At 45.6% G+C, this 23904-nt stretch overlaps 1 protein-coding gene across 2 annotated transcripts in view; it reads right to left on the bottom strand.

Annotated features, from left to right (window-relative positions):
- LCP2 (lymphocyte cytosolic protein 2) overlaps window positions 1-23904 on the bottom strand; it is a 200844-nt gene that overhangs the window by 11056 nt on the left and 165884 nt on the right. For both annotated transcript variants that reach the window (XM_033927610.1, XM_033927609.1), the window contains 2 exons: window positions 11501-11578; window positions 3064-3219 (listed from right to left, as the gene is read on the bottom strand). In XM_033927610.1, coding sequence (XP_033783501.1) covers window positions 3064-3219; window positions 11501-11578 — 234 coding nt within the window. The remainder of the gene's footprint in view (window positions 1-3063; window positions 3220-11500; window positions 11579-23904) is intronic.

The raw sequence follows: 23904 nt of genomic DNA on the forward strand, positions 1-23904 counted from the left end.
GGACCCCACAAGAGTAAGCCACATTGAGGACCAAGTACGTTAGATAGATTGTGAGCCCACCGGGACAGAGAGGGAAAATGCTTGAGTACCTGATTGTAAAACCGCTTAGATAACCTTGATAGGCGGTATATAAAAATCCTAATAAACTTGAGGGTGCTCGAGAGATTCATCGAGGAGGCCTACAGGAGGGTGGAGGAATAGGACCATCAGCAACACAGACAGGAACCAACAGACACCGGGGGAGAAGGACCTTATGAAGGAACCATGCAAGCGGAGGAGGCCAAGACTCACCAGAACCCTGAGGGAGAAGTATCGCACCAACTAAGGACACAGACTTGAGACCGAAGAGGAAGCTGAAGAAAGGGAAATCTGCAATTGTAGTGGGAGACTCAATCCTGAGAGAAGTGAACAGTCACGTAGCAGGAGGAAGAGAGGACCGGCTAGTGACATGTCTCCCAGGGGCAAGAACGAAGGACATCACCGACAGAATCGAGAGGATCCTGGACGGAGCTGAGACGGAAGAGACAGCAATGATAATCCACGTTGGAACCAATGATGTCAACAGAAGAAACTACAACAGGACTACACTAACTGACCAGTTCAGAATCCTGGGAAGGAAACTGAAGCTGAGGACACGGAAGATAGCATTCTCAGAGATCCTGCCAGTACCGAGGGCAGATGCGAAGAGGCAGGACGAGCTACGAGCAATAAACGCGTGGCTGAGGAGATGGTGTGAAGAGGAAGATTTCCACTTCGTGAGGAACTGGACAACCTTTTGGGGAAAGAGCAAGCTCTACAGGAGGGATGCACTACACCTGAGCACGGCAGGAACGAGACTGCTGGCAAATAACGTCGAGAGAGAAATAGAAAAGGCTTTAAACTGAGGAGAAGGGGAAAGCCGACAGCTAACCTGATGTTGACGATTCGGACAAAAGTATCCAATGAAGATACTGAACGGGAAAATTGCGGGGAAGAGGAAAAAGGCAAACTACAGGGGTTCAAGGACCAAGTGAAACTAGAGACCAAAAAGAAGAGAAAGCAGCAGGAGCAGGAAAAATGCTGGAAAGAACCAAAAAGTGAACTACAGGGGTCCAAGGATCTAGTGAAACTAGAGACCAAAAAGAAGAGGGAACGACGGGAGCTAGAGACACAGGTGGATACGAGGGTACAGGCTGAGGACAAAAAAGATGCACCACAGGGAGAGGAGGAACAAAGCGAAATTCAGGGATTGGTAGCCCATGAGGGGGACGGCAAGAGAAACAAATCACAAGGAACATCAGCAGGGGCAGAAAAAAAACGGGATTTAAATTGCTTATACACAAATGCAAGGAGTATAAGGACCAAAATGGGAGAACTGGAAGTCATGGCCAAAAGAGAGAACCTAGACATAATTGGAATCACAGAAACATGGTAGACAGAGGACAACAAATGGGACGTGGTACTGCCAGGGTACAAACTCTATAGGAGAGACAGGACTTACAAGAAGGGTGGAGGAATAGCACTATATGTAAAAGACTCCATCCACTCGGCCAGGATGAATACGGCAGAAACTTTCAAGATCATGAAGGGCATAGAGAAGGTAGACAAGGATAGATTCTTCAGACTACGGGGAACCACAAGTACGAGAGGGCACTCGGAGAAACTGGAAGGGGACAGGTTTAGAACCAATGCCAGGAGGTTTTTCTTCACTCAGAGGGTAGTGGACACATGGAACGCGCTTCCGGAGGAGGTGATAGGACAGAGTACACTATGGGGATTCAAAGAGGGATTGGATAGATTCCTGATGGATAGGGGGATCGAGGGGTACAGAGAGAGATAGATAGGGTACAGAAAGAGTATAGATAGAAAAATAAGGGGGCTATAGGGCTAAATCAAGAAAACCTGACAGGTCATGGACCTGATGGGCCGCCGCGGGTGTGGACTGCTGGGCGCGATGGACCTCTGGTCTGACCCAGCGGAGGCAACTTCTTATGTTCTTAATGAAAAATCTTTGTAAGCTCCAGTGCCTATCTCCATTAGGTAATGACATCTCAGTCTTTCCTTTGTGCTGTTTGAGGCCAGTGCCTTTGCAGCAATTGGCTACATGGTATGGACAAAGCGTCATGCCCTGCTGTCTGAGAGCCCTTTGCAACACCAAAGAGTACCGTACTTAAAAGTGGTTGGCTATTGTGATAACTATGGGGAAGCACAAAGATGTAGTGAAACCAAAGATATCTACTCCGGTTACCTCTGGCCCAATAGACAAACATATGGTGCCAACTGCACCTAAAGAAACATCTGGAGTACAGATGTTTCACCAATCAAAGTTTCCCTCAACTCCCCTGAAAAACCCCTCCACCAAGTCTTCTGATAGATTTTTTTGACAGACCGTACGATTGATTAGTGGGTAAAGCACAGTTACCTACCGTAACAGGTATTATCTGGGGACAGCAGGCAGATCTTCTCACATCCCTCCCACCTCCCCTGGTTGGCTTCTTAGCTTGCTTATGAAACTGAGGAACCACGAGCTGATGTCAGCCGGGAAAGCACTCACGCATGCATGGTGCGAGCATTCTTGAAGCTTTGCAAAGCTTAAAGTGATAGTGCACTTTTGCACTGTCCGTACCGGGCCTCATGGATGATATCACCCACATGTGAGAAGATCTGCCTGCTGTCCCTGTTACGGTAAGTAACTGTGCTTTCTCCACTGATCAATCATGCGGTCCATCAAAAAAATCTTTTAAAGGTAAGTGGCTTTTCTTTTCATCCTATGAATTTAAGTCATGTCCTGAAAATTGTTTTTAAAAGACGCATCCATTGAACTGGCGATTTAATACCTATTCTTATGGAGAGAGAGTTATATTTAAGAAAAATTACACACAGGGGTTCTTTTAAGGCGCGCTAAATGCAAACACGCCCATTATATTCTATGGGCATGTTATCATTTAACGCACGTTAAATCGGCTAGCGCACCTTAGTGAAAGAGGTGGACAATGCATTGGAGACCTTCTGCTAATATTGAGACATTGAGCTGACCGTTTTCGTAATTGTGGTATAATCACTGGATAAAGACTGATACAACACCTCTTTTCCTCGAAGTCCAGTTCCCAACAAATAAATATTGTCTTTTTCATCATAGCGGATCTGGATGTTGTAGACTTTATTTTTATATAATACCATCAGTACATAAGGGTGAGATGTGCTTCGTTTGGAGCTGTTCCTCACTAGGAAGGCACCATCCTAATAAACACAAGAATGGTTGAATGTTATTTCTGCAGCAGAACAGAGGAGAAAAGAAATTTACAGAGGCGGCAAGGCAGTGTATCACAAGACATGCTCATTTTAATAGGAGTACTAATGAGCTCCTTGTAATGCATTTGCAGAGGGCTCTTGGTGGCTGCTACTATGATTGGTAAAAGCCCCTGAGAACCTTTTTGTGCATCGGAAGTTGAGCTGCCTTGCATGTAAGACTGGCACTGCAGACTCGGAGCCACAGTTGGTAACTTGAAGCTCACCCATTACTTAGTGAAGCACCAGTTACTGTTCAATCAACTGATGAAAAATCCACTTTCCTAGGCTATTTCACCTACCATTCAATTAAGAGCCAGTTCGACAGGGTACTATTCTTTTTTTTTTTATAATTTATATTCCACATATCCTGCAATTCTATATGGATTACAAATTATTCAAGTACTCAAGCATTTTTCCCTAACTGTCCTGGTAGGCTCCCACTCTATTTAATGTGCCTGAGGCAATGAGGATTAAGTGACTTGCCCAGGGTCACAAGGAGCAGTGTGGGATTTGAACCCACAACCTCAGGGTGCCGAGGCTGTAGCTCTAACCACTGCACCACACACTTCCATTATGTGGTGTACAATCAGCTAGAAAGCACAGTTACTTACCGTAACAGGTGTTATCCAGGGACAGCAGGCAGATATTCTTGACTGATGGGTGACGGCACCGACGGAGCTCCGGTACGGACAATTTTAGAGTGATTGCACTCTAAGAACTTGGAAAGTTCTGGTAGGCCGCACCGCGCACGCGCGAGTGCCTTCCCGCCCGACAGAGGCGCGCGGTCCCCAGTTAGGATAAGCCAGCTGAGAAGCCAACCCGGGGAGGTGGGAGGGACGCAAGAATATCTGCCTGCTGTCCCTGGATAACACCTGTTACGGTAAGTAACTGTGCTTTATCCCAGGACAAGCAGGCAGCATATTCTTGACTGATGGGTGACCTCCAAGCTAACAAAAAGAGGGATGGAGGGAAGGTTGGCCATTAGGAAAACAAATTTTGTAAAACAGATTGGCCGAAGTATCCATCCCATCTGGAGAATGCATCCAGACAATAATGAGATGTAAAAGTATGAACTGAGGACCAAGTAGCAGCCTTGCAGATTTCCTCAATAGGAGTGGAACGGAGGAAAGCTACAGATGCTGCCATCGCTCGGACTCTATGGGCCGTGACAGAACCTTCCAGTGTCAGTCCGGTCTGAGCATAACAGAATGAAATGCACGCTGCCAGCCAATTAGACAACGTATGTTTAGAAACAGGACGTCCCAATTTATTCGGATCAAAGGACAGAAAGAGTTGGGGAACTGATCTGTGGGGTTTCGTACGCTCTAGATAGTAAGCTAGAGCCCTCTTACAATCCAAAGTATGCAGAGCCTGTTCCCCAGAATGAGAGTGAGGTTTCGGAAAGAAGACAGGCAGAACAATGGATTGGTTGAGATGGAATTCAGAGACAACCTTAGGGAAAAACTTTGGATGTGTACGCAGAACCACCTTGTCATGATGAAAGACCGTAAAAGGTGGATCCGCAACTAGTGCATGCAGCTCACTGACCCTCCTGGCAGAGGTAAGAGCAATAAGGAAAAGTACTTTCCAAGTGAGAAACTTGAAAGGAGTGGTAGCTAAAGGTTCAAATGGAGGCTTCATTAAGGTGGAAAGAACCACATTGAGATCCCAGATAACAGGAGGGGCTTTAAGAGGTGGTTTCACATTGAAAAGACCCCGCATGAACCTGGACACCAGGGGATGAGCTGAGAGAAGTTTTCCATGAACCAGCTCATGAAAAGCAGCAATGGCACTGAGGTGGACTCTGATGGAAGTAGACTTAAGGCCAGAGTCAGACAAAGAAAGCAAATAATCCAACAATGTCTCCACTGCCAGGGAAGTGGGATCAAGATGGTGAAGAAGACACCAGGAAGAAAATCTTGTCCACTTCTGATGGTAACATTGCAGAGTGGCTGGTTTCCTGGAGGCATCTAGAATGGAACGAACGGGCTGAGACAAAAGAGTATCATGCGAAGTCAGCCCGAGAGATACCAAGCTGTCAGGTGCAGAGACTGGAGGTTGGGATGTAGAAGGGTCTCCTGATGCTGTGTAAGCAGAGAAGGAAACAGTGGAAGAAGAAAAGGTTCCCTGGAACTGAGTTGAAGTAGAAGGGAGAACCAATGTTGCCTGGGCCACCTCGGAGCAATCAGAATCATGGTGGCTCGTTCCCTCTTGAGCTTGAACAAGGTTCTCAACATGAGAGGCAGAGGAGGGAAAGCGTACAGGAACAGATTGGACCAGTCGAGGAGAAATGCATCCGCTGCCAGACGGTGAGGCGAGTAGAGTCTGGAGCAGAATAGGGGCAGCTGGTGATTGTGAGGAGCTGCAAAGAGGTCTATCTGAGGAGTGCCCCATTGAGCGAAGATGGACTGTAGAGTGAAAGGATCGAGTGTCCACGCGTGAGGCTGGAGAATTCTGCTGAGCTTGTCCGCTAAGGAATTCTTTTCTCCCTGAATGTAGATAGCTTTCAGGAATAGATGGTGATTTATGGCCCAAGTCCAGATCTTCTGGGCTTCCTGGCATAAGAGGCGAGAGCCCGTCCCACCCTGCTTGTTGATGTAGTACATCGCAACTTGATTGTCTGTGCAGAGCAGGAGAACTTGAGGAAAGAGAAGATGTTGGAAGGCTTTGAGGGCATAAAACATTGCTCTGAGTTCCAGGAAATTGATATGATGCTTCTTTTCCTGGGCTGTCCAAAGGCCTTGAGTTTGGAACTCGTCCAAATGAGCTCCCCAGGCATAAGGGGAGGTGTCGGTGGTGATGACTAGTTGATGAGGAGGTAGATGGAGCAGAAGACCTCTGGAGAGATTTGAGGATATCAACCACCATTGTAGAGACTGACGAAGAGATGATGTGACAGATATGTGACGTGAGCAAGGATCCATCGCTTGAGACCACTGGGTAGCTAGGGTCCATTGAGGAGTGCGCAGGTGAAGACGTGCGAAGGGTGTGACATGAACTGTGGAGGCCATGTGACCCAAGAGTATCATCATTTGCTTGGCAGAGATGGAAAGTTGTAGAAGCACCTGCTGACACAGAGATTGAAGCGTTTGAAGACGGTTGGATGGCAGGAACGCTCTCATGAAGACTGTGTCCAAGACAGCTCCGATGAATTGAAGTCTCTGAGTGGGGATGAGATGAGATTTGGTTAGATTGATCTCGAACCCCAGAAGTTGAAGAAACATGATGGTTTGGTTGGTGGCCAGGAGAACAGTCTGAGATGAATTGGCCTTGATTAACCAGTCGTCCAGGTAAGGAAAGACCTGAAGGTGGTGAGATCGTAGAAAGGCAGCCACCACAATCAGACATTTGGTGAACACTCTTGGAGAGGAGGCAAGACCGAAGGGTAGTACCTTGTATTGGTAATGACAACGATTGATCATGAAGCGTAGGTACTGTCTGGAGGCCAGATTGACCGGTATATGAGTGTATGCTTCTTTGAGATCGAGGGAACATAGCCAGTCGCCTTGATTGAGAAGAGGGTAAATAGTGGCCAGAGAAAGCATTTTGAATTTCTCCTTGACCAAGCATTTGTTTAGATCGCGAAGATCTAGAATGGGTCTTAGATCTCCTGTCTTTTTGGGGACTAGAAAATAACGGGAGTAAAATCCCTGCCCTCTCTGATCTAGAGGAACTTCCTCTATAGCGTTCAGAAGGAGGAGGGATTGAACCTCTTGAAGAAGGAGGGAAGATCGAGGAGTGTTGAAAGCAGACTCTCTTGGCAGACTTTGGGCAGGAGGTGTCTGAAAGTTGAGAGAGTAGCCGTGGCGGATGATGTTGAGGACCCACAGGTCCGAGGTGATGATTTCCCAACGGCTTATGAAATGTATAAGGCGTCCTCCTATGGGCTGTGGAAGTTGGATAGAAGGAACGAGACTGGCTATGTTCTGGAGAACCAAGTCAAAAGGGTTGAGTAGGTTTTTGTGAAGGAGGAGGTTTCACCTGCTGCTGTTGCTGAGCTTGCCTAGCAGCTGGTCTTTGTTGTCTCTGACGTCTAGGCTGTTGTGTAGTCTGTGGCAGAGGACGGGCCACAAATCGTCGTTGGTAGGCCTAGTGTTGACGAAAAGGCCTGGTAGGTGGAGTTGCTTTCTTAGTTTTAAGAAGAGTGTCCCACCGAGTTTCATGAGCCGAGAGCTTTTGAGTAGTGGAATCCATGGAATCTCCAAACAGCTCATCCCCCAAACAAGGTGCGTTGGCTAGCCGGTCCTGATGATTGACATCGAGTTCGGAAACTCGAAGCCAGGCCAGCCATCGCATGGCTACTGACATAACTGTGGCTCTGGAGGTCAGTTCAAAAGTGTCATAAATTGATCTGACCATGAACTTACGAAGCTGCAAAAGGGAGGAACAATTTTGGTGAAAAGCAGATTTTTTCCGGTCGGGGAGATATTTCTCGAAAACAGTCAGATTTTGTATAAGCTGTTTTAGGTAAAATGAGAAATGAAATGCGTAATTTCCTGACCGGTTGGCCAACATCGCATTCTGGTACAGCCTTTTTCCAAATTTGTCCATGGATTTACCCTCTCTGCCAGGAGGAACTGAAGCATACACACTAGCCCCCTTAGACTTTTTGAGTGTGGACTCAACTAAAAGGGACTCATGAGGTAGTTGGGGTTTGTCAAACCCAGGAATGGGAATGACTTTATACAAAGAGTCCAACTTGCGGGGAGCTCCAGGTACAGTTAAAGGAGATTCTAAATTTTTATAAAAGGTCTCTCTCAAGATGTCATGGAGAGGTAACTTAAGGTATTCCTTTGGAGGCTGGTCAAAATCCAGTGCATCTAGAAAAGCTTTGGATTTCTTTGACTCAGCCTCCAAGGGGATGGAGAGAGAATCACACATCTCCTTCAAAAAGGAAGAAAAAGAGGACACATCTGGTCTAGAGGAAGGTCCCAAAGCAAAAGGGTCCTCGTCACCAGAAGAGCATTCCCCTTCAGAAAGAAGAGGATCCTCTGAATCACCCCACAAATCAGGATCTCGAACTTGAAAACTCCGGTCCCGAGATTCTGGTGTGGAGGGTTCTAGGTGACGAGATTTGCGAAGCGATTTCCCTGACCTGATCGACTCGGTACCGGGAGATGTCACTGGATGCACCGGAGCCGAAGTCTGTACAGCCTGATGGTGAGCTCTCGGCTCCGGTGCAAGAACCGGCATGGAGACCGAGGAAGCAGATTGTACTGGTACCGACAAAATGGAAGCCGATAAAATAGGGCGTTCCACTGTCGGTGCCGGTGGCTCAGACCGGACCGGGACCGGAAGGCTCGGTGCCAAGAGTGAAGGAAGAAGGTGTTGCAACTGTTCTTTAAGCTGCACTTGCAGAACAGCAGCTATACGCTCTTCGAGTGAAGGCACCGGTACCGCCTTTTTCTTCTGCGGTACCTGCGGTGCTGCTCTAAGCCCCGAGGATGAGGAACCCGATGTCGAGGGGCTCACCTCTATTGGGGCGGAGCGCTTCCGTGGGCGCCTCGAAGTTGGCAGGATTGGGCTCGCTGCCACCGAGACCGGAGGACGCTCCAACGGGGAAGGCTTCTTAGCCGGCTTACCTGAAGGAGTCGACGCCGACGCGGTATCGCGTGGCGTCGATGAGGTGGGTGCCGACTGCGCCGGAGCCGATGTCGGTGTCGTAGAGTCAGACATTTCGGCACCAAAAAGCAATCTCTGCTGGATTTGACGATTTTTCAGAGTTCGCTTTTTTAAAATCGCACAGCGGGTGCAGGTAGACGCTCGATGGTCGGGACCAAGACACTGTAGACACCAATTATGTGGGTCAGTGAGTGAAATTGGTCGTGCACACCGCTGGCACTTCTTAAACCCATGAATGTAAAAACGGCTTCAGCCAAATCAAAGGCCGAGGCTTCGATGGTGGCAAAAGACCCCGCCGGGGCGAATCCGAAAAAAGAAGAAAAAAACAAATGTTGTTTTTTTTTTTTTTTTTAAAGAAAAGAAAAGAAATAAAAAAGGAAGGAAACAATATTTCCTTCAAGAGTTTACGCGAGCGGGAAGAATCAAAAAGATTTTCTCACAACGGCCGTTGAGAGAAACACGTCTTCTTAGCTCCGCGGAAACTAAGAAACTAAGAAACTGGGGACCGCGCGCCTCTGTCGGGCGGGAAGGCACTCGCGCGTGCGCGGTGCGGCCTACCAGAACTTTCCAAGTTCTTAGAGTGCAATCACTCTAAAATTGTCCGTACCGGGGCTCCGTCTGTGCCGTCACCCATCAGTCAAGAATATGCTGCCTGCTTGTCCTGGGATAATTATAAATCCTTAGTTGTCTCCAGTAGAGTCTGACATAGGGATGAACTGCAATATAGTAATATACTAGCAGAGTAAATGACAGTATATAAAAACCTGTCTGATCCGTCCAGTCTCCCCAACAAGGCATCCTCGGGGATTTCACCAGCCTCAGGACAGTTATATTTAACTCTCTTCCTGGAGGCATGAGTCTGGCAGCTTGGAAATCCCATATGTGAGAATATACTGCCTGCTTGTCCTCGGAGAAAGCATAGTTACTCACCTGTAGCAGGTGTTCTCTGAGGACAGCAGGCAGATATTCTCACAATCCACCCATCTCTCCTAGCTGACTTCTTAGCTTTTGGACAAAACTGAAGGTCCTGTGAGCTGATGTCAGGCTGGAAAGCACACATACATGTATATTGTATGGATAGTGCTAAAGTTTCAAAGTGACAATACAGTTTGGACTACATCACCCCATATGTGAAAATATGTGTCTGCTGTCCTTGGAACACACCCTCTACAGGTGAGTAACTATCTTTATTCCTCTACTTCTTTAGCCCTCTCTATCGTTTCTAAAAAGATCATAGCTTGGTATGGTTGTTTCCTACTTATGGGAATCATTGAATCAAGTGTCCATGTTAGCAACAAAAATCCTGAACTATGTTACTTAAACTGCAAACATTTGTGCTCATTGCTTTTCATTTGTTGCTCATAGATGAGGAGCTTAGATGGTTTATTATATTAACTTTATTATACTGTAAAGATGGCAGGAAGAAGGATCCTTGGGGTAAAAAATGAAGCAGTATCACTCAAAAAGAAATACGACAGCTACAAATAATACAAAACGCAGCCATAAAACTAATCGCAAATGCAAAAAAATTTGATCATGTAAAGCCACTCTTAGAAAATGCTCTTTTGCTCCCTATTATGCACAGGATAACATATAAGATAATATTGCTATCATTGAAAACATTAATATCCAAAGCATCATTATTTATTCATTATCATCATTCCACATACACCCTTCTGCTCAAAAGTAGACTTGCTTTTCAATCGCCTACAATGTAGGTGTTAACTAGACGCACTCCGGTGCTCAGAAATATGCTAATTCTAGAGACATCCACATTGAAGCCTCTCCCACACCATGCCTATACCACACCCACACCTACTTTTTAGGTGCAGCTTTTTCCGATGGGCGTCCACAAAATTGTGGATGTCTATTTGTAGAATTGTGTCCAGCATTCGGACATCTAAGTTCCAATTAATTATTGTTAAAGTCATTAATTGGGCTTATTATCCACTTTATTTGGACACCTAAGCCAGTGGATGTATGAGATTAATTTCAGATGGGATAGTCAATTCATCTAAGCCATTCTATAAAATTTATTCTCGCTTTAGTCGACAACTTCCCTCCATTCCATTCCTTGTGAGAATATGCTGCCTGCTTGTACTGGGATAAAGCACAGTTACTTACCTGCAACAAGTGTTATCCAGGGAGAGCAGGCAGATATTCTTATAACTGTCCCACATCCCTTAATTGGTTTTTTAGCTTGTTTAGTGAACTGATGGTCCCATGAGCTGATGTTGGGTTGGAAGGCACTCACGAATGCGTGGTATGGGCAGTCTCAAGACTTCTAAAGAAATTAAAGTGACAGTACACTTTTGTACTATTAGTCCCAGGCTCTGTGGATGATCTATTTGTGAGGACATCTGCCTGCTGTCCTTGAATAACACCTGTTACAGGTAAGTAATGGTGCTGTTTGTGTCACATAAAATAAAACATGTCAATTTTAAAAAATAGTGGGCATTATTTATGAAATGACCCTTGTATTTACTCTTCACATTTGGGTTTTTTTGGTTATTGAATTAGTTTTCTACATTTTTAATTAGCATATCTGAATACTTAGAGGCTGTCTTAGTGCTGCTTTCAGTATACATGTATTTTGCTTGTGTGATACCTGGTTTACCATCATGAGAGCATCTTCTGCTTCTGGTCTGTTCATCTCACCAGCGTACCAGTCCTGATGTTCTATACACTGTAAAGAATAAGAAATGTATTTATTTAAAACATTTATAATCTACTTTAAATCAAAGTGGCTCACATACGCAGTATGGAATACATCACATTTCCACAATAATCTTAAACAATAAAAAACTGAACAAATAAAAATAGAAGGCAAAGAAGAATACTATTCATCATGATCACGATGAAATTGTCAAGATACATCACCTGCAATTAGTCTAATCTCATGTCAAGAAAAAAAAAGCTTGTGCAAAAAGATGAGTTTTCAGTAATTTTCTGAACTGCAATAAATTTCCAAAGAATCTCAAATTTCTTGAATTTCAGAAGCCTTAGGTGCCATGTTCATGCATAAAAAGCAGATTTTAATTTTTTCTGCAGAAGGATGTCAAAAAACAGATTTTTTTATGTGAAAATTTTTCTGTATCACAACTTGATATGCCTGACCAAAAATATCTCATTTCTCCTTATGAATTTGGAGATTATTACAAGACTGGAATAATTCCTTTTTTTGATATGATATAACATTTATTCCAGTTTCTAGTATAGCCATTTATTGTGGGATTCTATGACCAAAAATAAAAACACCCCCATCTTAGACAAGTTACAAAAAGCATAAAAAAAAATCTTCAGTCTCCTCTTTCCCAAGTTCCCCTTCATCTACTCACCCCTTTCTGAATTTGTAAGCCTGGCAAAAACCTTTCTACTGCTGCAAAAGTCAAACTTTAGTCACTATGGGGTTCATTTTCAAAAAGGATAGACGTCCAAAAGATGGCATAAACTGGCAACTGGACATCTTACTAGTAAAAATGTTAAAGTGGCTATTTTCAAAACTGATTCTCTAGATGTTTTTTTGGTTGTTTTGTTTCCAGTGCATCTAAATATTAAGGGGGCGTTAGAGGCATATTTTCGGCAAGATTAGAGTGGGATTAGCTCTTGGATGCTTGATTATTGCTATAAAACATTACACTTCTCCCTCGGTATTCACGGGGGATAGGGGCAGAGCCGGACCACGAATGGAGAAAAACCACGAATATCTTCTCGTCGGGCTCTGACCCACCCCCGCCTCCCTCCCACCTTCCCCCTGGCATCCCGGCCTTACCTGTAGTCTCTCAAGACTACAGTGGAAGCTCACGGCAGCCATTTCCTATTGGCGATCTACATGGGGCAGGAGCGTAGGAAGATCGCTCCTGCCCCAAAAGCCTGCCAGACCACCAGGTCTGTAGCCAAATAGTCCTTTGGCACCAGGTGCACCATTTGAAACTGCTTGAAAGCTTGATCACTGAAGGGAGAGACTGCCAATTCAAAATCGAATGACTCTATGATCCAGGGAAGTTGAATAAATGGTAACCCGAAAAAACTTGACACTGCTGGCCTGAAAACAGGCTTGAGGAGAGCCTGAAGGCCCATAAATATAAAATCAGTCAAAATTTTAAAATTTTACACTGGAACAAATAAAAAATTAAAAAACAGACAAATTATGAAAAAAAAAGAAACGGGAAGGCACAAATAGGTAGAAAAGTTGTACGCAGAGGGGGGCGTGGCTTAGCGCACACACAAAATGGTCGTGTGATCGCAGCGCTCCTCTTACCTGGGCAACCGTTGAATAAATAAAGATTTCCTTTTAAACTGTTTTCGGCTGAAAACATCGGAGAGGACAGCGGGAGCATGGCGAGCACCCGACAGAGTAAAAGTGAAACCGGAGGGGCTGTGAAAAGGCAGAAGCAGGATCAAATTACCCCGAGTAAGGTTCCGCTTCCTGCTGATGTATCAGAGGAGTTAAGCAAAGCTGAAGTTATGGGGGAACTGAGGCAAATCAAACAAATGCTGACAGAGACTGTGAGTAATATGGCAGAACTGAAGGAAGAAATCCTGAATATACACAGACAAATGGAAGTAGCTAATAAAAGAACAACAGAGTTAGAAGTTAAAATGGAGAGCTTAGAATGTGAAGGAAAAAGATGCAAAAATGACAGTTTGGAAATAATTCAATTGAAAAGTCAGCTGGAAGATTACGAAAACCGTGGAAGAAGAAAGAATATAAAACTTTTTGGAATACAGGAAAATTTGGAAGGGAAAAATGCAATACAGTTTTTAGAAAATTTAATTCCTAGATTATTGCAGTTGGATTTCAAACAGCCTTTGGAAATAGAACGGGCACACAGGATTCCAATAAAGAGTTTGGAAAATCAAGGGAGACCAAGACCATTAATATTCAAGATGTTAAGATACCAGCAAGCAATAGAAATTTTAAATGCTGCCAAAAAAGATAAAAACTTAAACTATAAAGGATCCAAAATGTGGTTTTTACCAGACTTTGCTAAAAATACAGCAAATATTAGGAAGAAATTCCTTGATCTGAGATCTCAATTAAAGGAAAAGGATATAAGTATGGGTTATATTACCCAGCAAAAATGAGGGTATCTTGTGGGGATAAATCTTTGTATTTTGTTGACCCGGAAAAACTAAAGACCTTTCTTTCAAAATCAGAACCTATGTCATTTTAGCACAATGGGTGTTGAAACGAAGGGATAAATACTAAGACTGGATTGGTGGATATTGAACAAAAAATTAAATATAAAGAACTATGGGACTTTTGTTTGTTGGAAAAAGAAGAATATGCAACAAAGATCAGGAAATAAAAATGGACAAGTGAAAAAGAAAATAAAGAATGTAAAGAAGAAAGTAGAAAGAAGGATAGACTGGAAAGACATTAAAGTGAAGTTATTAGACTTAACTTTTAGGAGACTGAAAGATGGATGGTTGGAGTAAAGAATGAACAAGAAGGATTAAAGGACTGGACAAATTAACACAAAAGGAAAAGTGAAGACTGAATAGGAAAATAAATAGATGTGAAGAAGAAGAAGAAAGCAGGACTGATAGACTAAAAGGATATTATAAAAAAAAAAAAAAAAAGAATGACAATTGGCAGTCAAAAGTCTTTAAGAGTGGATGGATGGGGAGGTCACGTGGTGTCATGAGCGCGTGAGGACGTCTCCTCGCTCGCTCCGGGGCTGCCCTGCCGACTTTTCGCCGAAAACGGACATTTGAACCCCCCTTGTTGTGTGCACGCCACAGATTAGGCAAGCGCTGGTGTATGGAAAAGTACTTGACACGCTCCCGGGATCTAATGCAGGCAAAATCGGCGCGCAAAGACAGAGATCGGGTGCGGCCTGGTGACGCTAAAATGGCGGCGAGCCCCGCGGCGGCGGTATCGAACCTCACAGAAGCTGCGTTGGGCGACATAAAGGAGGCCCTTGCCCAGGTCTTGGGGCCGAAATTGGAGGTGTTGACGGCACAGATAACCAACATTGAAACGCTGCTGGAAACAGCGTCGGCTCGTACAACAGAGCTGGAGCAGCGGGTTTCCTCCCTGGAGGACGCAGGTAACACCCAGAGTGCTGACCTCCTTGCATTGCAGGCGCAGGTTCGAGCCCAAGCTGACAAGCTGGACGACCTGGAGAACCGGTCCCGTCGCTCGAACCTGCGCCTGATGGGTGTCCCGGAAACGCTCTCGGATCGCTCGCTGCCGGAATTGCTGGAGGGGTGGCTGCGAGAGGAGCTCCCGATTTCTGCTGCTGCGGGGCCTGTGCGCATTGAACGAGCGCATCGTTTGGGCCCTCGCCCGGGACTGGAAGCCAGACCACGTGTGGTTATATTAAAGCTCCTGAACTTCAGACACAAAGTGGAGATACTACAACAGTACAGAACCAAGAAAGACACTTTGAAATATGATGGCTCACCGATTCGTATTAGCCAAGATTACTCCACGGCCCTGCAGGAGAGGAGAAAACCTTTTTATCCCTTGTGTGCACAGCTATCGGAGCTAAAGCAAAGATTTCAATTCAACTACCCAGCTATATTGAGGATCCAGTGAAATGGGATCTGGAAATCCTTTCATTCACCGGATGAAGCGGCTGCATTCATCAAGCTTCTTGGTAACCCAGATCTGGGAGCAGACTGACTGAACTGATGTTCATCATGCAATGTGGTTTGTTTGTGACATTTGCTAGTTTTGGTTAATTAGAAGGGGGACCGTGTTCTTTGGGGCCCTCAGGGGCACACATTCTGATGGAGCGGGGCGGGGCGGCCCTGGACGGGGCATCTCTGGTGACCTCCTAGCTCCCACATGTGGGGGAAGATTGGGGCTGTTGGGGGGATTTGGGGAGAGGGGGGGTCCTGGGTGGCAGCAACTATGATATTAGTTTCTTTTGTTTTTCTTGTTCAGGGTTGTCGTGGGTCATTTTTCTTTCAGATTGGTGTGACTGTATGCATGGCGTGTGTGTGTGAGTCTTGGGGTGGGGCTGGGCGCCCTAGGACTCCGTTTACTGAATTTTTTGCTAGCTGTGGTGAGTCTGGTGTTGGCCCCTGATGGGTGACCGGAAGTTGCGTATACTTTCCTGGAATGTATCGGGCATCACTTCCCCTGCCAAGCGCACAAAAATTCTGTCTCAACTGAAACATCACTCGGCAGACATAGCCTGTCTGCAAGAGACTAGACTTACAGATGTAGAACACCAGAAATTGCGCCGGGGTTGGGTTGGAGACCTGCACTACGCCTCTTCCCCTGGAAAAAGGGCGGGGGTGGCGATTCTATTTAGGAGGGGCCTGCAGTGTACAGTCCAGGTTCTGAGGCGTGACTCGCAGGGTCGTTATCTTTTGGTGCGGGTGGTTGGACCTGGGGGGCCCTTTCGACTTTTGGTGGGATATGGCCCTAACAAATATCAACATTCCTTTTTTCAAAACCTGGTTAATATTTGTTTGAAAGACTCGGACTGTCCCCTGATAGTAGTAGGTGATTTGAATCAGGTGATGGACCCGGGCGTGGATCGCTCTGGAGGTTCAGGGACGCCATCTGGGAGACAGACCAGGGGAATCCCTTATCTCTGTCGAGCTCTGGGACTGGTGGATCCTTGGCGGTTGCTTCACCCCACGGAGAGAGATTACACTCACCAGTCCAGGGCCCACGGTTCTTTCTCCAGGATTGATTATACGCTTTTATCTGAGACGCTGTTTGCTCGAGTCTGAGGCTGCCATTGGCCCCCTTGAGGTGTCAGATCACCATATGATCTGGCTTGATGTTGCAGTGGGAGGCCCTGTGAACTCGGGGATGGAGATTTCCTGCGTACTTGCATGCAGACCCTCATTTTCGGGAATTTCTAATGCACAAATGGGAGGATTATTGCTCTTTCAACGCGCAGCACATAGAACAACCTATTCTATTTTGGGATGCTGCTAAAGCGGTGTTGCGTGGTGATATTATAGCTTACGTTGCCTCTAGGACCAGACGTATTGCACAGCGCATAGTACAACTTGAGCGTCATTCGCAGCAGTTGAAACGTGACCTGCTGACTTCCCCGTCGGTGGCCGCTAACGATATATATAAAACGGTCTTGGCTGAGTTAAATACCCTTATCCATGAACGCACAAAAAAACTGTTGTTTTATAGAAAGTTTCGATTTTATAAGCACGGTAACAAGGCGGGGAAGTTGCTCGCATCTGTAACTAAGAGCTGGTCGGGTTCTAGATATATTCCTATGATCCGAGATAACTCGGGGAACATATTGACCTCGGCAGAGGCAATTGCAGATTGCTTTAAAAATTATTTTGAGGCCTTTTATGCTTCCCCGGGTCCCTATATGGGCCCCGATGTGTGTGATTACTTAGAGGATGCGGGGATGCCTAAATTATCGCCAGCTCAGAAATCTCGACTAGATAGGCCCTTACACACACAAGAAGTGTTGCGAGCAATACAAACGTTGAAGACTTGCACGGCTCCGGGACCGGATGGCTATTCTCCGGAGTTCTATAAGATCTTATCATCGGTCCTGGGGGAGCCCCTGCTGAATTATTATTCGGCAGTTCGTGACTGTGGTGCATTTCCCTGCTATGCGAATGACGCTCTCATCACATTGATTCCAAAGCCATCTAAACTGCCCACCGAGATCGAATCATACCGGCCGATTTCGCTCCTGAACGTTGACGTAAAAATTTTAGCTCGAGTGCTGGCTGATAGGTTAGCACCTTTGTTGCCTTCCCTCATAGTGCCTGAGCAGGTGGGTTTTGTCCGGGAGCGGCATTCGGTTTTGAATGTTCAGAGAGTGTTGATGGCATTCTCGCGGGCACAACATACCCAATGTCCGGGTTTGCTAGTTGGATTGGACGCGGCAAAGGCCTTTGACAAGGTTCAGTGGCAGTATCTATTTCAAGTTTTACAGCATATTGGACTGCCGGACAGTTACTTGGCATTGCTCCGACCGCTCTACACAGATCCCACGGCCTCGATAATGGTTAATGGGGTACGCTCCGATGGTTTCATCGTGGGTAGGGGGACGCGACAGGGTTGTCCGCTCTCTCCGCTGCTTTTCTTGTTGTATTTGGACTCTTTGTTGCGTACTCTCCAGAGAGATGATGAGATTGTAGGATTGTCTGAGGGTTCTGCCCAGCTACGGGTGTTGGCATTCGCGGATGACCTGTTACTCACTCTGGGGGATCCTCATCAATCCCTATCTCGGGCGTTAGACATCCTTGACGAATTTCACCTTTACTCTGGCTTGACTCTTAACAAGCAGAAATCTCTGGTATTACCAACCTCAGAGGCAGTACGTCAGGATTGGTTAGGGGACTTTCCTTTACAATGGGCTTCTTCCTCCTTGCGTTACTTGGGGGTGGTTATACCTCGGGACCTGGATAGGCTGTACACTGCGAACATCTTGCCTCTGCTCCGTCGCACGGAGTCTACTCTTTCTAACTGGAGGCGATTTCCCTTGTCCCTTTCGGGCCGTATTGCCCTCTACAACATGATGATCCTGCCTCAATGGCTTTATGTACTACAGATGCTCCCCGTCATGCTTTCCCCAGCTCATGTATCTCAACACAATTCCCACCTTAATGCATATCTCTGGCAGGGGAAGCGGGCTAGGATTTCTCTATTTAAGTTGATGTTACCTCGTAGGAAAGGGGGGTTGGGTCTTAAGTGTTTCCAGATTTAACCTTGCTTGCCAGCTCAGACATATCCATGATTGGTTTTGTGATACTAAATATTTTTCTCTACCGGAGATAGAATGTTATTGCTTTCAACCCTACCATTTCAGTTATTTATTACATGCTCTCCACTTGCCGGATTTGCCACAGCTTAGCTCTCATCCACTTCTGCCGGCCATGCGCAGGGCTTGGAAATCCCTATGCAGACTGTTGAAGATCAATCACAGGGTGACGTCTTACTTGCCCATTGCTGGCAATGGTGATTTTACCCCTGGCTTGGATTCTGGACCGTTTCGCCGATGGACTTCGGTGGGACTTCAGTACATCTCCCAGGCTATTCAACGCACGGGACTTCCTCTCTCCTTCACAGACCTAACCGCACAGTTCCACTTTACCACAGTTGATTGGTTTGCCTACAGACAATTACAGCATTATTTGCGGAACTTGACACCGGCGGTACTGTGTGAGGAGAACTTCACTAAACTACACGAAGTTCTTGGACTGACAGCGCAGGACCTGATACCCTTGAAATTGTATCATGGGTTGCTTCTGGACTGCTTGGGAGATATTGATTTTCCGACCTTGGCCAGGAAATGGACGATGGATTTGCAGGTGCCTATCACAGCCGACATGATTCGAAGGGGACTTTGCTTGGGGAATGCCCTCCGCTTATCTTCCATGGAGTGGGAACGCAATTATAAATTTCTCTTGCGGGCTTTCTATCCCCCCAAGAGAGCTCATGTGATGGGGATTAGTGCGGAGCACGGCTGTGGTAAATGTGAACAACCCATGGCATCTTTTGGACATATGTTTTGGACCTGCCCATTGGTGTCTGCCTTTTGGGTGCACTTGGTATCTGCTGTGGCCCAGTTATGGGGGTGCTCCTGGAGACTTCATCCGAGTTTCCTCATTACTCTACAGATTCGTTTCCACCCGCCCAAGCCGGGCTGTTCGGCCTTTATCAAGAGGACAATTCTGCTGGGGAGGAAGTGTGTTCTGTTGCAGTGGCTTTCTTCTCAACCCCCGACTATCCAACAGTGGAGAGCATTAATGCTGCAGCAAATGTTGCTGGAGCGTAGAGACATTGTGGACATGTCAGCCAAGACAGGCAGACTTTTTCGTCAATGTTGGTATTCTTTTAGTTTGACCTTTACTTCCTATGTTCGTAGACAACTCTGGGATGCTTGAGATGCTTTTTGTTTATTTTTGTTTCCTTCTTATATGGGTTCTAGTTGCTGCTGCCTGGGTGGGGTGGGAGGGGGGGATGGGGGGAATTGGGTATTGTGATGGTATGGAGGAAAAAGTTTTGATTCACTGTATGCTACTGTTCCATTCTTGTTCAATAAACATATTTACACATAAGAGTGGATGGATGGAGATAAGAAATAAATATGAAAGTTCAGTTTATTTAATGAGTCAGAAAAGGAGAAAGTAAAGAATGAAAGGACAATAAGGAAAAGATTGCAGAATGGACTAATGATAGAAAGGACAAGTTATATGATATTTAAATGCAAGTAAAGGAAAGGAAAATGAATAATATAAAAGAAAGATGCATAAGAATTTATTGGTAGCTGAAGGAATGTAAAGATTGATGTTGTGATAATATAGTTTTAAAAAGATTGGATTTAATTTGGAGAAGAGGAAATATAAAAAGGGGGGGGGAAAATTATTTTGAAAATGAAATACAAATGTTTAAATACAAATAGGGGATAAAAACTTATAAAATTGAAATTTATTTTTTTTTAACAGAAATATATGAAGAGATGGATATTTAAAGGAGGATAGGAGAAGATGGATTAGATAATATAAGATATAGGAAAATGATACTTTTTATTAAATATATGACTATGATAGAATTTTCTTGAATGAAATAAAATGTTGGGGGAATGAATTAGAGATTGGTGAAATGATAAAAATGCATTAATGGAATGTTAGGAAATAAATATGGTTATGTGACTAAAGGTTAAATAATAGATAGAGAAATGTGCCTCACACAACGAACTTAATTCGTTCCAGGAGCAAGTTTGTTATGCGAAAAGTTTGTTATGTGAAACGCGTTTTCCCATAACAATACATGTTAAAAAAAATAATTCGTTCTGTAGCATAAAATATGCTAAGATGACATAAAAAAAGATAAATTTTTGGTTATTATTTTTATTTAGATACATCTAAAAACATAATTGTTTTTTAAAACAACACACATTTTTTAAATTTAAAGACAGACTAAGTAGAGTCTAATTTTACAGTGAGAGGGCAGAGTCTCAGCGGCAAAAACTGGGACTTAACTGTTCATTTTTTTTTTTTTTCTACCGTGTTTCCCCGATGATAAGGCAGGGCCATCAAATAAGACAGCCCCCCCTTTTTAGAAAAAAATGTAAAATAAGGCACCCCCCCCGCAAATAAGCCACCCACCGATACCTGCGCTTACCCGAATCGGGTGGTACGGTGGGTGACTCCGTGTGGTCCCTGGCACCCCCGACACGATCGGGGCAAGAGGGAGCTCAAGCCCTCTTGCCCCCCCCGACTCCCCGACACGATCGGGGCAAGAGGGAGCTCAAGCCCTCTTGCCCCCCCGACTCCCCGACACGATCGGGGCAAGAGGGAGCTCAAGCCCTCTTGCCCCCCCGACTCCCCGACACGATCGGGGCAAAAGGGAGCTCAAGCCCAATTGCCCCCCCGACTCCCCGACACGATCGGGGCAAAAGGGAGCCCAAGCCCTCTTGCCCCGCCGATTCCCCAACTCCCCGACAATATCGGGCCAGGAGGGAGCCCAAGTCCTCCTGGCCACGGCGACCCCCTAACCCCACCCTGCACTACATTACGGGCAGGAGGGATCCCAGGCCCTCCTGCCCTCGACGCAACCCCCCCCTCCCCCCAACGACCGCCCCCCCAAGAACCTCCGACCGCCCCCCCAGCCGACCCGCGACCCCCCTGGCCGACCCCCACGACATCCCCAACCCCCTTCCCCGTACCTTTCTGTAGTTGGCCGGACAGACGGGAGCCAAACCCGCCTGTCCGGCAGGCAGCCATCGACGGAATGAGGCCGGATTGGCCCATCCGTCCCAAAGCTCCGCCTACTGGTGGGGCCTAAGGCGCCTGGGCCAATCAGAATAGGCCCGGGAGCCTTAGGTCCCTCCTGGGGGCAGGGCCTGAGGCACATGGTCGGGTAGGGCCCATGTGCCTCAGGCCCCGCCCCCAGGAGGGACCTAAGGCTCCCGGGCCTATTCTGATTGGCCCAGGCGCCTTAGGCCCCACCAGTAGGCGGAGCTTTGGGACGGATGGGCCAATCCGGCCTCATTCCGTCGTTGGCTGCCTGCCGGACAGGCGGGTTTGGCTCCCGTCTGTCCGGCCAACTACAGAAAGGTACGGGGAAGGGGGTTGGGGGTGTCGTGGGGGTCGGCCAGGGGGGTCGCGGGTCGGCTGGGGGGGCGGTCGGAGGTTCTTGGGGGGGGGCGGTCGTTGGGGGGAGGGGGGGTTTGCGTCGAGGGCAGGAGGGCCTGGGATCCCTCCTGCCCGTAATGTAGTGCAGGGTGGGGTTAGGGGGTCGCCGTGGCCAGGAGGACTTGGGCTCCCTCCTGGCCCGATATTGTGTGGGGAGTTGGGGAATCGGCGGGGCAAGAGGGCTTGGGCTCCTTTTTGCCCCGATCGTGTCGGGGAGTCGGGGGGGCAAGAGGGAACCAGGCGGAGAGAGGGCAGTTAAGCGCAGTGCCTGCGCGGAAGGATGCAGCTCGGGCGACTTCGTTGTGTGAAACGAAGTTCGTTGTACGGATCAAGACATAAAGTTCGTTGTGCGCAGCGTTCGCTGTGCGAGGCGTCCGTTATGCGAGGCACCACTGTACTTTAAAATGGAAAAAAAAAAAAAAAAGGTTTTATGATTAGAAGAGAGATATAATTAGATATATTGTGGAGAGGTAGTGAGTTTGTCTCAATAAAGGATAAAGGGGTTATTAATAAATATTGGTTGCCTGGGGGGGAGGGGGGAAGTTGGGATTACTGTCCAATGTGTGTCCTTAAGCAGTCATTATATTGGGGAGGGAGGGGTGGGAAGAAGGTGGGTATTAAAGATATTACTAGGATGATTAAGGAAAAGATTAATAAGGGATTGGGTAATTTGGAGGTAAGAATGTGTGCCATGGGGAGAAGTTTTTTAGATCTTAGTTATGGAAGAAGGGAAGAGGAAGATTATGATAAGGAGTATAAAATATATTATGTCTTTTAAGTTATTTTCTATTAATGTCAATGGCCTGAATCATGTAATCAAAAGGAAAAAGGTATTATCATTTTTAAAGAAGCAAAACGCGGATGTTTATTGTCTGCAGGAGACCCATCTTAATATAAAGGAATCACAGAAACTAACGGGTGAGTGGGTGAAAGAATGTTTTTTTGCTCCAGCAGAGGGTAAAAAAGCAGAAGTAGCAGTTCTTATAAATAAAAAGTGTATGGCCAATTTTAAGATAGTAAATTCGGACCAACATGGAAGATGGCTACATGTTGATATAAGTATGGGAAATAATGCCCTGACATTGTTCAATATATATGCCCCTAATTCGAATCAATCAGAATTCTTAAAAAAATTGCAGAGTATGTTGTTACCACTGGCTGCTTCTAATTTAGTGGTGGCTGGAGATTTTAATGCTGTAATGGATCTATTAATGGATAAAAAACCAGGTAAAAGTATAAAATCTTTATGTTTAGATAATTTGGTTCAATCATGTGATTTGAAGGATATATGGCGTATTCTTCATTTTAATGATCAGGAATTTTCATTTTGTTCACAGGTTCATAAATCATTTTCAAGAATAGATTATATTTTTATTTCATCACATAAGGTGCAGCAAGTAATTAAGGCTTCCATTGATCCCATTATCATTTCGGATCATGTGGGAGTATGGATAGATTTACAATTAGATCAATTAGAAAATAGAAGACCTCTTTGGAGATTTGATAATGCATTGCTTGTGGATGAAAAATTTTTGGAAAATTTTAAAACACAAATTAGTGATTTCTTTCAAATTAATTTAGTGGAAGATACATCTATTGAAAATGTATGGGATGCTTTTAAAGCGACTATGAGAGGTCATATTATATCATATTCGGCTTTTGTTAGGAAACAGATTAAAAAACAGTATATAGAGTTAGAAAAAGAAATTAAAATACTAGAAACTAAATTGGTAAGCAAATGGGAACATGATGTATTACAAGCTCTTTTGAAAGCAAAAGGTAAATATAACGAATTAGCTTCAAAAATGATAAGAAGAGACTTGTTTTCCAAACAGACAATGTATTATGGAAATTCTAATAAGGCGGGAAGATTATTGGCAAATTATCTTAAAGCAAAAAAAAGAAGAACTAACATTA

This window comes from Geotrypetes seraphini, chromosome 18 (assembly GCF_902459505.1).
Source record: "Geotrypetes seraphini chromosome 18, aGeoSer1.1, whole genome shotgun sequence".
NCBI classification, from domain to species: domain Eukaryota; kingdom Metazoa; phylum Chordata; class Amphibia; order Gymnophiona; family Dermophiidae; genus Geotrypetes; species Geotrypetes seraphini.